At 37.7% G+C, this 15,182-nt stretch overlaps 1 protein-coding gene across 3 annotated transcripts in view; it reads right to left on the reverse strand.

Moving 5' to 3' along the window:
* Positions 1-15,182, reverse strand: part of LOC131683518 (uncharacterized) — a 484,216-nt gene that overhangs the window by 78,290 nt on the left and 390,744 nt on the right. For all 3 annotated transcript variants that reach the window (XM_058965557.1, XM_058965558.1, XM_058965556.1), the window contains exon 12: positions 22-148. In XM_058965557.1, coding sequence (XP_058821540.1) covers positions 22-148 — 127 coding nt within the window. The remainder of the gene's footprint in view (positions 1-21; positions 149-15,182) is intronic.

Genomic DNA, 15,182 nt, shown 5'->3' on the forward strand with positions numbered 1-15,182 from the left:
TATCATAGCAGCCATTCGTACCTTCATAGCTTCCGGCGAGCCAGGAGTTCCGTTCTGATGGTGATGGAAACCGGTCGGGGTCGTATAGATGGAATCGAGCGGTGGAACGCTGGTGCTGTCGGATCGTGATTTCAGATCCGCTTTTTCGCTGCAATGAGACGAACAGAGGAAAAGCATAAACAACAACTTTCTAATGTGTTTTCACTTGAGTTTTTTTTGCTCCCTAGGCTAGGAGTTTGCTATGTGTGAAGCTTATGAGAGTATTGCAATTGAAAAACTACATTGTGGAGCATTAATAGCAAGTCGAGACGAAATAAGTACACAACTTGGACCCAACTGTACGAATGCTGTGGGAGGAAAGTGACTTCCGCTCTGTGGCTGACGACAGAATCTTTAAAAAGAACTGCTAAAAGGCACACTCGAATCAACTTTCCCTTTTAGAAACCATTCGACGCGAACGTGTACAGTATAAGAGAACAGCAAAAGCAACGGAAATGGGTTTCCTAGTGTGCGAAAAATGTATAACTGGAGCACTTGCCTGGTAAAACTTTTACAATTCGATGTAGGTATTTATGTTAATTGTACCCTGAGATGTGCTATAGCCTCGAGAAGCTGTAACAATGAGTTTTCAGTTGTTGAATTCGCTTGGAAAATTTAAATTTGCATCTTCGCTCCGCCTGATGATCGGAAATAAAGAGCACTTTGCTAATGGAATTGTTTGTTGAGCTGCTAACGACGTATTTGTGTGCTACAATGGGAGTCTTTAATTTCGATGGAAATGCTGCTTTTTTATTGTTTCCAAATGTAATATGCAGCATGAGTCTATTTTATGCAAAGCAGTTATGGAGTCCGGGAACCATAGTTGCTATTGTAAATGTTTGGAACATTTCGAAAGCAATTACATACACATACTGTTCTGCACCAGAGGGGGAATTAGTTCGTTACAAGGCAAGATTTTCAAATCATCTTCAAAATGTTCAAAACTTGGAAGACACATCAAACAAACGAAGAAGAAATTTTTAAATGAAACAAAACGAAACAGGAAAAAAAATTGGGCGTTGAGTTCCTTATGGAGCCAGTTTTTCAAAAGGAACATCCCGTTGTTCGAGAGGTTGTATTGATGTATTCCGGATTTGATCAAACTTTCAGCGTTTGTTTATTCATATTTGGACAAAAATCAGTTTAGTACTTTAAGGGGAAGTGTGGGTAAAACTTGCATCGAAAATTCGTCCGAAGAAGTTTTAAAATTTCTTCAACTGGTTTAACTTAATAAAATCTAGTTCTGTTTACGGCTTTGGGAGGGGTAGAAAATAGAATATGCCCGGTCGATTTATAATCGATGCATTGAAAAATATTCCTATATTATGCCTAAAAAATACAATTTTAAAAATGTTGTAAATTATTGCGACAACCTAATTGAGGGTAAGCTTGTATTGATGAAAATTGGAGAAAACCTAGGACTAAAACATGCGATAATAATTTTTAGAGTGTCTTGAAATTTGCAAAATATTACATTTTTTAGAAACTTTATGTTTTCAAAATATATTTTTGCTCGGGATTCCTTTTCAACCAATATTTCATTAAAATTCTATCATCTTCATATTCCTCAAGCAATTTTACTAGAGCTTCTTTTTTCCCGAAGGTTTACAGCTTCCCAAGATTCGGGAAGTAAATAAGAAATTTCCCAGGAAATCCTGGGAATACAGTAGACAAATAAAAAAGTGAATGATTTTCTTGAAAACAAAAGAATAAATTGAAGTTTTCAAACCCGTTTGATTGCATGCATGGACAGATCTAAAAGCCAGAAGATACCGATTTGGCGAACTACACATCATTGAATCATTTGATAACTCGTCATTCAGCTTGCACAACAACAACTTCTTTCGGTGATTTTTCTTGGAAATATGTATAACCTAAATTTTGATAATTACGATTGCGATTATAATAAAGGCAGTTGCTGGAATAACTGTATTTGTATCAAAACTTTTCGATGGAGTGTGATCAATTTAATGCGAATCACCTTCCTTGGTAATTCTGAATGAAATGATTGAGCTGCTTCAGGGCAATGTGCAGTTATTCCCGATCAAATGAGAAAACGTGATATATGGAATCCATTTCCGTCACAGTAGGATCAGCATCATTCCGAATTAAGTATGAATCAAAATCAAGCAGATAATGGACGAACTGTGCAGCGATGGCTAAAGTTTATCGTCGATTTCCTGTTACGGACGATTATCTCGATTGCTTGACCCTAGGGCTCTTCAAAAATCCTGCCTGCATCCTTGAAAGCGACATTCAAAGAGTTTGGATGCACATGATATTGGACAGATGCAGCGTTCTGTAATTCTTTTTATATATTTCAAATTTAAAATATCTAGACGATTAGGCACGTTTTCTTTACAAACCATCCCAAATTATGAAACGAACACTAATAGATTTTTTAAGAAAGTAAAGCCATTTCCATAACTAATTTGGGTTTGCAAGCCCTTTCATTCAAGATTTAATTATTAAAATAAACTGATAAATAATATGACCAATCGGATCAACGGTTGCAGAGATATCGTGCGCACCACTAACGCTACTGTAAGGAAAAGCTTCGGTACAACGGCCGGAAAATTTATTAATTTTTACATGAAAATATGGAATGACTTAAGTAAGGCTTGCACTATACACCTGAAAAAATCACGAGAAAATATTTTCGAGCTTAAAGATATATAGTCCATTAATCTGCAAATCAGTTGAAAAAGCATAATTTGCATTCACTACTCACTCCAAATATTTTCCAGGCAAGATATTTCCTACATAAAATATAATGGATCTGGTTCTTGGTAATCCGGATTTTCCGGAGTAATTTTCCAATACTAGGGTATGATAGCATAGCATAGAAGAGCAAAAACGACCGCACTCATCATGGGTGGCTGATACAGTGAAATCTTTTTATACAACAGTATAGTTCACTACACACCTGGCCATGTCCTTACGATCGCCAACGGCAAGGAAATGTTAGTTGAATACCTGCTTAAGACGATGCGGCAAACCCACGCATTACGGATGTTAGAGTTGGTTAGTAGGGAAGGAAAATGGGATGTGGGTTTGGAGTGATTTATATAATATTCCATTAAATGAATAACAAACATTAATTAGAAATTAAATTGATCTCACCAAAATTCACTTGGCAGGCAACCACCGTTATGCTACTTTTACTGGCTTCAGCAACCACCGTTATGCTACTTTTTCCGAACATTCCGCTTAAATGGCATACCGCAACAATAAAAAATCTCAAATGAAGTTGACGAAGAAGGCTGCGATGATGTTCCAGGTGGCTGGTCTGACTGCAAACAACTAACAGATCAATACCGATGCTGACGTTTTCACTAAGCTAAGAGTATTATTATGGTGACAGAGAAACACAATAAATTAGAATGTGCAAGAATATAGCCTAGTTTTCAAATTTCCTCAGCACGAGAAAAAAGCCGAGAATTGCAGTACAAAGAGCTTTTTTGTGCGAAAAAATGTGATGGACTCATGTTCCAGTACTAGGGTATGATTTGTAAAATTTAATAATGTTCTAGCAATATGAGTATTAAAACTCTTCAATTTGTTTCGGAAGTCGACTATTTATTGTTACGGGACCATATGGCAATTTGACCTCGGAATGGCCACTCACGGCCCCACGGGAACCTGCTCCGGAATGTCCGTTCCGGGCTAAAATCACCAATTGGTCCCAAAACCACGAGATACAGCCTACTGAAGCAAGCAAAGATACCCGGGTACCGCGTCGGACACATTTAACGGTTAATTATGCATCAAGAATGCTTTCTTGAACAGGTTTCGTTTTTATGGCTACATGCGGTAATTTGGAGATATAATGATTTGAATTAAATATATCTACTAACATAGCCATAACATTTGCGGCAGTTAGACATGGTTTTCGTAATTTCGTGATTGTGACTCACAGACACACATCTTGTTATGTTTTTCTTGATCTTACTACCGGACTCCTCACTCGGACTAATATGACTCTTGTTTTTGATTTTACGAAATTAATCACGATTTTCAGAATTTATATTTGGATGTTCAGAGTTTTCGTTTTCTTCCCTGACATCATATTGAAGCTTTGAAATGAATAGCGATGTTCGACGAGGTCGTAATAGATTTTTTATATCTGCCACTCGAGTATATGAAACACCAGCTCCCGAAACAAAAATAAAGCCATGAATAATATTGCAAATTTTGTGATATTGTTTACATGAAAACTTCAAAACCTTATGCAAAGTTACATAAAAGTGAAAATCATTGAGGATATCTTTTAAATATGAAGTAAAAGTGTTGAGACCAAATTGCATTCTATATGAGCTATATCATAAAATTGGATGCTAATTTTATGATTCTATTACCTATTTCACGAGAACCAATGGTCAACGGTAATTAATATACTATATATAATGACGATCTTCAGCATGAACATCAGATCGTGATCAATGTAAATCCGGAACAAGTTTACGAAGCAAATTAGATCCATGAATATAAGTACGAATTTTGCGCAATAGTTTACGTGAAATTATTAAGACCAAGGGCTTAGTTGCTTGAAGTATGAATAAGATGATGAAAGTGATAATAATGACATATACCATCAAAATTTGTGAACTTTTTAGGGAAGCAACATGAATAATTAATATTTTGGGTTCTACAGTACCGTTTTTACGCATTTACGCATGGGTACACTGGGACAGGGCCTGTGGATGGATATAAATCCATACTAACGCCTGTGCTCGAAAAAAGGTATACTCGAATATTTGTAACTCTTCAGTGGCTTAAAATGACAGAAATTTGAATTGATAATCGTTTATAGTTTGAAGTTTTAACTGGCATTGTTTTATCAGCAGGAAGCGCACCACAGCAAGTTCAGGACGCCTTTAAACCAATTCAAGTGTCGCACAAACATTTCGGTTCATGAAATACAATTTTTTTAGCAAAACCAATCATGTGTTTTGGACTACAAGTATAAAAAGTTCGGAATGGACCGAACCGTAGCGATAAACAGAACACGATGGTCAACAAATCTGTGCCTGGCAAGTGCTCTGCGGATGTGGGAAAATGATTCAGGTTTTCTTCACAGTTGGGACCGCCAACAGACAAATTTGCAAAAGTAAACTCCTAAATACTGTTCTTTTACTAAGCCCGGATCCTCTTCACCCAGAACGGATCCAATAATGTTGCTTTTTGACCTAAAGAGATCAGCCTTCGAAGATTCCAGAAGTTCACCCTATCGTGCCAAAAAGGAGCGACTCCAAATTTAAAACTTCAGGTTATGGCCAAACAACCAACGCAAAGTTGAAGGATGGCTTGAATTTTTCATTTTAGAAAATCCCAGTGACATCGATTGGGATTAAACTTTAACAGGCTGGGGTAAACAGCAGTTAAGCTTATTAGTTAACCACCGGCGCTGTCTACAAAATGTGAGCAGATAGGGTGACGAGCCCATTTTCGCCATGTTTCTATTATCACGCTACCCATTTGAAGCCGTTGGTTAGAGCAGAATCTGCCATCTTTGTTCAACGCATTGAGTCAAATGGTAGCGCAACAATAGGGGCACTCGATTCGAGTTTTCGTTGAGCTCAAATACGAGTATTTCACTGTTTTCAGCGCATTTGTGTAATTATCTTGGTTCTTAACAACGAAGCAAAGCTGTTGATGTGAATTTTTACGCATTCCATTGATTGTAGGCCAAGAAATTAATGAATTAATGAGACACCCTGCTTAGTATGGTGAAAATAGGCACTTTACCCTAGATTGTTATTATTTAAAATGAATCATTTAGTATATTTTCTACGTTTTCCCAATCCTATTCAATTGTTTAACAAACAAAATCTTCCTCAAGCAAAAAATCGTACAAAACTGAAAATATGAAAAAGAGCTGATATTTCTTGGAATCAACATTATAACGATTGATTTCATACAACCTTTGAAGACCTTTCATCACTTCAGGAATGTTGTATTGCTCACATTCAAGTAGTTGTGAGCAAATCTAGAGGGACAATGCTACTACTACTCTCGTATCATAAAAACTAGTTAACTTAGCTTGACATTGAAATCTATTGCTTGCATTTTTGGACTTAACGTCTATACCACAATCAAGATGGTTGTCATTTGCTGATCAGAAAAAAATGAAATGTTAAACCAAACTTATCATACACGGTCAAATGGTATACTTGACTACTACTCCTTGGCAAATACATTTCAGCTAGCTCAGTTCGAAGCAAAACACATTTTTTTTTAAAGATTGGACATCCTTTTGCTTTAGAGCTATGAGAAGAATACTCCGAAAAAATTAACGACAAAAACTCGGCGGCAGTTTCAATGTCAATTTAATCAGTGCCATTTCAAAATCGCCATTTTTTGTCGTTGATATTTAAATTTAAAATTCAAAACATGTAGCTTCAAAATCAAATCTATTCAGTAAATACTATGCAATTTATTCCACAACAACAGCTTAATTTCAGATCTCGAGAGTAGAGAATCCTCTTAATATGGTTGAACAATCAATCATTAACCCATTTGGACTCAATTATAGTGCAACCGATTTGATCAACGTTTTGCCTAGTAGATTGAGATCGATTTGCGAGTTGTTCTATTTCGGTTCATCCGATGTTTGTGCCATCCTAGCTAAAAATCAGGACGAAAACGATCCACCGTTACAGCCTAAGGGTTGCAAAGACGATTACAGACTAAGCGCTAATCCATAGCTATAATCGCTCCATAGTCTTGATTAAAGTTTTAATCCGTCTTGTATATCGAACTGTACACCTAGTTTTAAGATAGCCTCAAAATTGCACCCCACATTTTATGGACGCCTAGCCACGTTTGTACACCTTATAAAGTTAGATGTTGAAGTACTGCTAACATGCGTTTAAACGAAAACTACTTCTGTGATTCTATGTGTGGTAGTTCATTCGACGATTGTTCATCATTACTACGACTCATATGCTATCTCTGTTTAACACCACTAACCGCTTGATGCTTGCAAGAACTTTGTTTTAGAAAGTTTTTGGTATGATTCCTAGTTAGTTATGAAATTTACGTTTCGACTTTGTCTCATCAGAATCCGACACTAACTTAGTGGCAGGAATAAATTAGTCCCGGATTGACGCTAGCTTCAAATTAAGTGTAAAACATTTTTCTCCTTAGCGGAGAAAAATAGTTTTACCTTATTTTTTCTCCACTGAGGAGAAATATAGCATAAAAATTTCTAGTTTGGCTAGATATGTATGCATAATTTGGCAAGTGTATTTTCTCAATGGTTGGCCATGACTTTTGTCAAGGTGAAGGGTCGGTCAAACAAGTTTGCATTTCTCAAATTCATTTTACTAAAAAAAACTCCCTTTTCCCCTTTCAAGTGATCATTTTGTTCATAAGTATGTCATTCTATAATCAGAGTATTATATCTTACAATTACAGTTTCTTTTAATTCCAGAACTCAATGGGGCGTCCAACGAAACGGAAATCGCAAACCGATAGTGCTGAGGCCACGAAAAAGAACAAAATGTCGACAAACTTAATACAAGAGCCAAATATACCGCTTTCGAGTGAAGGTTCTCAGCAAACAGTATGGGAAGATGATTCCGTTATATTTGTAGGTGTTTACCCTGATCCAAATGACTATCCGGAAATAATCAGTTTGACAAGCAGTGAGTCCAACGGGTCAATCAGAGGTACTGAAATTATGGATATATACAGGAATACATCAAAAGTCCATCCAGACGAGCCCAATGGTATAAATGGACCCGAGAATATTGATTTTGCTTGCAGTCCTGGAGTCGCTAGGGTCAGCTCCTCCAGCTTGTGTTACTATTCATGCGAGGAAGATATTGGGGAGCCAAGTCATCGTGAACAAAAGATCGATGAATCCGTTAGCGGGTATACTTCAAAACCATTGAATGAGTAATTTATTTTCTTTTTCGATGTGCTTAGTTTAAATATATATTTTGATGTTTTAATGGGAGAATATTAAATACCGAATACATGAATGTACAAGACAGAATTGATCTTCTTCGGTAGTTGGAGCACCGGTTAGTCAAATGACAATACTCAAGCTCCACATATGTTATGCCAAGTAAGAGCACGTTTGCATGTCCAGTATTTGCAGTGATACATAGCAGTAATGAAGGAAGTACAGACAGTGAATGTGAAATAGCTCTGATAAACCATTTGCTTTTTCTCGCATCCAGGAAATCGATCTGAGTTTGTAATTAATTACGAAATGAGATACGGTTTTTTGCTTGCATTTCTCTTCTAATCCGTATTCAATTTTCAGTATCAATTTCCGGCTTTCCTAATTCCCACTATTGGCATATTTGGTAATGAGCCTATTTGAAGCCATTGTTTTGAGCAGCATCTGTCATCTTATTTCTACCCATCGACGAAACAGGAGCATTTCACCATTTTCGGGGTATTTGTGTTATTATTTTGATTCTTAACAAAAAAGCAAAGTGGTTGATATTAATTTATACGCATTCCATTGCTTGTAGGTCGAGTAATTAATGAATTAATGAGGTGCCCTCCTGAATAGGGTGAAAATAAGCACGCTACTAATAGGGTGAAAATAAGCACGAATCACTTTGTTTTGACTTTGCTCCATTTACAATACGCCCGACCGAAAGTTATGCTTTCAGCCGAGATTTTAATGTGTGGCGGAGCATTCGCAGATGTTTCCAGAGAAATAAAACACCATAATTATAGTACGGAATCAAATTGCATCACAAGAAAAAGCTTGTCAAAATTCATCCATTCAACCGATCGTTTTCAAACTTTCTGAGAAAAAAATAAATCATGTTATTGAACATTTTTCCTGTTGGTTTTGTTCAATTTCATAGGCATATTTGGTTTGGAAGGCTATATATGCCTGTGGCTTGGACCGCTACCGTCATCTACGAAATTTACGCGGTATGCCACCAGCAACGTGCTAGAACTTTCCGAGAAATATTGGACCATGGTAAGGCAAGTCCTGAAACTAAGTGGACGGCTGTACATAATCTGATGGCATGGGATGAATCAGTCAACCGTGAGGTTAACTGTATATTTTTTCTGCATTGTTTACTAGTTGAACAAAAATAAAATGAAAATAAAAATTTCAAATTCAATAGTTTTCAAACAATATTACCCTAAGTGAAATCTATGGCGGGGCTTACATGAATAGTGTTGTTCATGATAATCAATCTGTTAGCCATAGTGTGTTGAGGCTGTTTTCCGTATATACCTGTTAACACCCAACCTATTTGAATTCGTTGGTTAGTGCCGTGTTTGTATTCTTTGTTCAACGCATTGATTGGTATTGTGAAAATTAGTTCAGCCGGTCCCACGTTATGGTTCGATCAAACATAGTTATAGTTAATGAATTTCAGCATACTTTAGTCGTTATACTTAGGAACGACGTAATAAATTTGACTCCAATTTATATTCATTCCATCTATCGTAGGTCGAGTAGCTAAAGTTCAACGGAGAAAGCCTCAAAAGGTGACCAAATCGATAAAAAATGGGTTGTCCGAACTGGAACAGGGTTGGGTTAATCCGGATCATTTGTGTACTTTTGCGCAGAACCGTTTATACACAATAAGGTAAAAGATCGGAAATAGTCGCCGTAGAAAAAAATGTACGCAATTAAACAGGCTTTCAGGAAAAAATATTTATTTGTGAATCGGTTCACACATTCCACTTCTATAGCTCATACACCCATACTAGGTCCGAATTGGCCCAGTTCTACCTATATATTATTTTCTTATATAATGTATCAATGAAGTCAAAGAATGTGAACTTTCAAGTGAGACAAATGTTCGAAAACTTTTCAGCGGTCAAGATCACATAACTTCGAAATTTTAGTGACTGATTCTCCTAGAAGTAATTATGGAAAATTAAGTCTTCAAAAATAGTTGTGCCTTCAGCAAAGTTGTTGGTAATGTTATTTGAAACAATTTGGTAGAAAACATGAAGGCTATATGAATGCAGTGTATCGAGTTATAAAACAAAGTTCAGGATTTTTTAAAACCAGTTCTCTTCAATATAACTTTTTTGAATGTGAATTTTATTGTTTATGAACCGTAGAAGAGATTTATCAAATGCAGTAATATCAGAATTGCTTGTTTTAAAGGTTTTCGTTTACATATAGTCCACTTTATTTCAACACTCTCAATATAGACGAATTTCGCGCCATTTAGAGTTGGCAGCACCCTCTCAGATTCCAATGAAACTTTCTGTACATGAAGACTTTGTTACAAAAAGCTACTTTGCATATTTTGTTTTTCCAAAAATGACAAATCCTACAAAAAAAATGTTGTAGGAGTGGTTTTCACAAAATTAGTCAAATTTTCTAAAAAAAAAATTTATAAAATTCTTCATTGACTCCTACACTGAAAAAGATTGATTTAAAAAATTTAAAGTCAATTTACATTTTTGATTTAGATGAAATTTTGTTCCAAGATAGATAATTATGTTCCCTACCTACCTACCTAATTTTTAGTGTATTTTTATCGAAAACTAAACCAATAAAAGCCATAATCATCTCAAAATCCAATAACACTCAGTTTGTGAGAAGATATTGTCTAACTTAGCAACTAAGCATATTTTTGCAAAGGGTTTAACTACTTTTTCATTTTTCATGAAATCGAATTTTTTTATTACTTTATCCGAAAGTACAACTCCTTGAGAATGTTTTCCCAAATTTTTATAAAGGAATTTTAAGCTCGGTTATCTCGAAATGTTTTACTAAAAATGGTTTTTCCGTGATCACGATTGCCGAAAAACTGCTCAATCAATTTTCTTAATTTTTTTTTTCAATTAATCGTAATTAATTTTTCTCGTACTTTAACGATTCCTTTTTTATTCATACATTTTTGTTTCATGGATTAGAATTTTGTAATACAATTTTTAGAGCCCCAAACAGAGATTTTTTTTTACTAAAAACGTTCTCGAATGCAGGAAATAATTATTATTTATTCAACTAATCGTTAAGGTACGAGAAATACTCATATACTAATGGAATTTTTTGAGTTTTGGGATTTTAGATGATCTGTTGGTCTCCAATCGTGATCACCGCAAACCTCTTCAATAAAAAAGGGTTTCGGGGAAAAAGCCATAATTCCGCCAATTATCAATTTGTTTGTATAAACTTATGCTTGTTTATTTTACTGAAAAATTTACTACCAAAATATTATAAGTTTGACGTAACGAAATTGCTTTATTCCTTTGCGTAAATTCAAACTTTCTTGGCATTTTTATCACTAAAAGGTATGTTAACCCCTTAATCAAGAATCCCATTGAAAAGAGTTTATGTCGTTAAACAAATATTCCATTATTAGTTTTTTTTTATTTTCTTGTTTAGTGCTGAGGAAGAATCAGAGAAAGAAATAACCACCGCAACATTATGTATTGATATTTACATAATTATTTATTTATTTTTATATATTACATTTGTCTTAAAATCTTCATACATGCTATTTTGTATTATTTCTATGCAATGAAAATATTTTTGGTTCATCTACCTTACCTTTTCGTCTCTACTTTGCCCCCAGGAATAGGCACAAAACTGTGGAATTTTTGAGTTCCAGATATTGTTTTGGCGTTATTATACAGCTCTTAGAGTTCTTCTGACATTTTGTTGTACTGTTCAGTGAATATGTAGCAGAAAATTAATTTTGTGATATTTTTATCAGTTTGTTCAACTGCCCAGTTATATAACTCTCGGGGAGTTATTATGGTATTACCATAGTCGCGAGCAAGATTCGCTCTTTTTGCCATTCGCTTGGGAGTGCCACCAATAGCATCACAGGGTCCTTTTCCATGGGATGCTGCAACAAAACGCTTAACTCCTACTTTGACTGGAATCTACACAAGCTTGCAAGGTTTTTCTTATTTTTGTATTGTGCGGCTGCTCCATCAGACATAAAATAATTTTTAGAAATGTTTGTCAATTGTTTCATAAAATTTATCAGTTTTGAGAGGAACAAATGAACTGCAGTCTTCAAGTCTTCCAGTCTTCTTGTCTTACAGTCTTTTAGTCTTCCAATCTTCCAGTCTTCCGATCTTCCAGTATTCATTCAAGTTTGTTATGAATATAAACCAAGTTCGTTACTCAGTCTCTACGCATCGCTCGATCGAGATAGAAGTGTTTTGTTTTCGGTCTGTTGGAAAAAGAACAGTGCAGTAATCCGCGTTCAAGGTTATTTTGCCATTCTCTGCCTCTTCGGTTTGGACTTTTATTTTCTTTTGTGCGTGTGTTAACCGTTAGGCCACATTCCTCAACCTTTTGTTCGTAAAGCGAGGATTGAACAATAACCAGCTATTTAAGCTGGACTGGTGCGTCGTGGGAAACGAGTATACAGATAAGTGAAATCTACCTTTTTGATACATTTACTGCTTTTTCCCGTCTGCGCGGGCGCTGACCCCGTGCGTTGACGGTGTCGATGGCTTCCTCCCCGGATGGCCAAATGGAGATCGAGTCGACTCCTAAGGCTCTCCCCCGACCCAAACAATATCCAGAGCTCTCGACCGGTCCCTTTGTGGTCTTCTTTCGGCCCAAAACAAAATCGCTGAATCTATTACAGATTTCAAAAGACCTGACGGAACGGTTCTCGGCTGTGATCGAAATAAAAAAGGTCCGCTCAGACAGGCTGAGGGTCGTGCTGACTAACTCAAAGCAGGCAAACGATATTGCTTGCTGCGAGCACTTTACGAAGGACTATCACGTGTATATTCCAGCTGTGAAAGTACAGTCTGAAGGCGTTGTCACCGATGACAGTTTGACATGCGAGGATCTGCTGCAGTACGGGGTTGGCCGTTTCAGAGACCGCTTACTTCAGCCAGTGAAAATACTCGAGTGCAAGCGTTTGCACTCAGTAGTAGTTGCGGGGGATGGTTCAAAAACGTACCCCCAATCAAACTCTTATCGGTTGACCTTCGCTGGTACCGCTTTGCCAAATTACGTCCTCTTGCACAAGGTTCGTCTGCCTGTGCGTCTGTTTGTGCCGCGGGTCATGAATTGCACAAAGTGTAAACAATTGGGTCACACAGCCACCCATTGTAGCAATAAGGCCCGCTGTGGAAAATGCGGGGAGAATCATCTAGATGATTCGTGCAGTAAGAATGCTGAGAAGTGTCCTTACTGTGCAGAGAATCTGCATGATATCTCGGCATGTCCCGCGTACAAACTACGCGGGGATAAACTAAAACGTTCCCTTGCTGGACGATCCGAACGTTCTTTTGCAGAAATGCTAAAGAAAGCTACACCACCAACCTCAACAAACATCTATGCTCACTTGCCTCCTAACGAGGGCGAGGCTGATGATCCACAAGAGGGAACATCTACTAGGGCGCCTAGAAGTTATAGGAAGAGGAGGAACATTTCCTCTCCTAAAGTTCGTTGTAAAGGCCAGAAGGTATCCCTTGACGGGACTCAGAAAGTCACATCTATTGGAAGTGTTGCAACCAAACCGAAGCAATTAGCTCCTGGTCTCGGAGGATTAAACTCAGAGAAGGAGTTCCCAGCACTTCCCGGAACATCAAAAATCCCAAGTGTTCCTCTGTTTCAGTTCGAGAATAATCGCGGCACTGGAATTATCAAACTCTCGGACATTGTGGACTGGATAATAAAAACTTTCAATATAGCTGATCCAATTAAAAGTCTTATGTTAGCTTTTCTCCCTACAGTAAGAACATTTTTGAAGCAGTTGACTGCTAAATGGCCCCTCCTTTCAGCGATTGTATCCCTCGATGGCTAACTCATCGAACGAGGTCACGGATTTGATCACTGTTCTACAGTGGAATTGCAGAAGTATCATCCCGAAAATCGATTCCTTCAAAATTTTAATAAATAATTTGAGTTGCGATGCATTTGCATTATGTGAAACTTGGTTAACTTCCGACATAGATCTCAACTTCCACGACTTTAATATTATTCGCCTGGATCGAGACACCCCCTATGGAGGAGTGCTTTTGGGGATCAAAAAGCGCTATTCCTTCTACAGAATTAACCTTCCCTCGATAACAGGTATTGAAGTTGTCGCTTGTCAAGTAACAACCAAAGGCAAAGATCTTTGCATAGCTTCCATATATATTCCCCCCAACACCGCGATTGGGCATCGCCGGCTACATGACATCATAGAATCCCTGCCTGCACCGCGACTAGTTTTAGGCGACTTTAACTCTCACGGTACGGAATGGGGTTGCCTTTATGATGATAACCGTTCCTCTTTAATTCACAATATTTGCGACAACTTCAACATGACAATTCTAAACACGGGTGAAATGACACGGATTCCTCCCCCACCAGCGCGCCCAAGCGCATTAGATTTATCCCTTTGCTCGACCTCGCTAAAGTTAGAATGCGCGTGGAAGGTAATCCCTGATCCCCACGGTAGCGACCATCTGCCGATCATAGTCTCAATCAATAACGGCTCAAGGCCATTGGAAACAATCAATATTTCGTATGACCTCACACGAAATATCGATTGGAAGAGCTATGCTGCCGCGATATCCGACAACATCGAATCTACTCAAGAACTTCCTCCGGAGGAAGAGTACAGCTTTTTGGCTGGCTTGATTCTCGACAGCGCGAATCAAGCTCAGACTAAGCCAGTACCCGGCGCGAACATACAAAAACGTTCTCCCAATCCCTGGTGGGATAAAGAGTGCTCAGACGTGTACGCAGAGAAGGCCGCCGCGTTTAAGACCTTCCGGAACGACGGGTTACCCGCTAGTTTTCGACAGTACGCGACGTTAGACAAGCGAATGAAGAGTTTGATGAAAGCCAAAAAACGCGGTTATTGGCGCCGGTTCGTCGACGGATTAACGAGAGAAACATCGATGAGCACTCTTTGGGGAACAGCCCGACGTATGCGAAATCGAAACAGTACTAATGAGAGCGTGGAATATTCAAACCGTTGGATATTCGATTTCGCCAAGAAGGTTTGTCCGGATTCCGCCCCGGCACAGAAGATCTACCGCGCCGCGTCCCGTCACGATAACGCGAACGAAACACCTTTTTCGATGGTGGAGTTCTCACTTGCTCTCTTGTCGTGTAACAATAAAGCTCCAGGGCCAGACAGAATCAAATTCAACTTGTTGAAGAATCTGCCAGACTCTGCCAAGAGACGCTTGTTGAACTTATTTAATAAGTTTCTTGAGGCTAACAT

This window comes from Topomyia yanbarensis, chromosome 2 (genome assembly GCF_030247195.1).
Source record: "Topomyia yanbarensis strain Yona2022 chromosome 2, ASM3024719v1, whole genome shotgun sequence".
NCBI classification, from domain to species: Eukaryota; Metazoa; Arthropoda; class Insecta; order Diptera; family Culicidae; genus Topomyia; species Topomyia yanbarensis.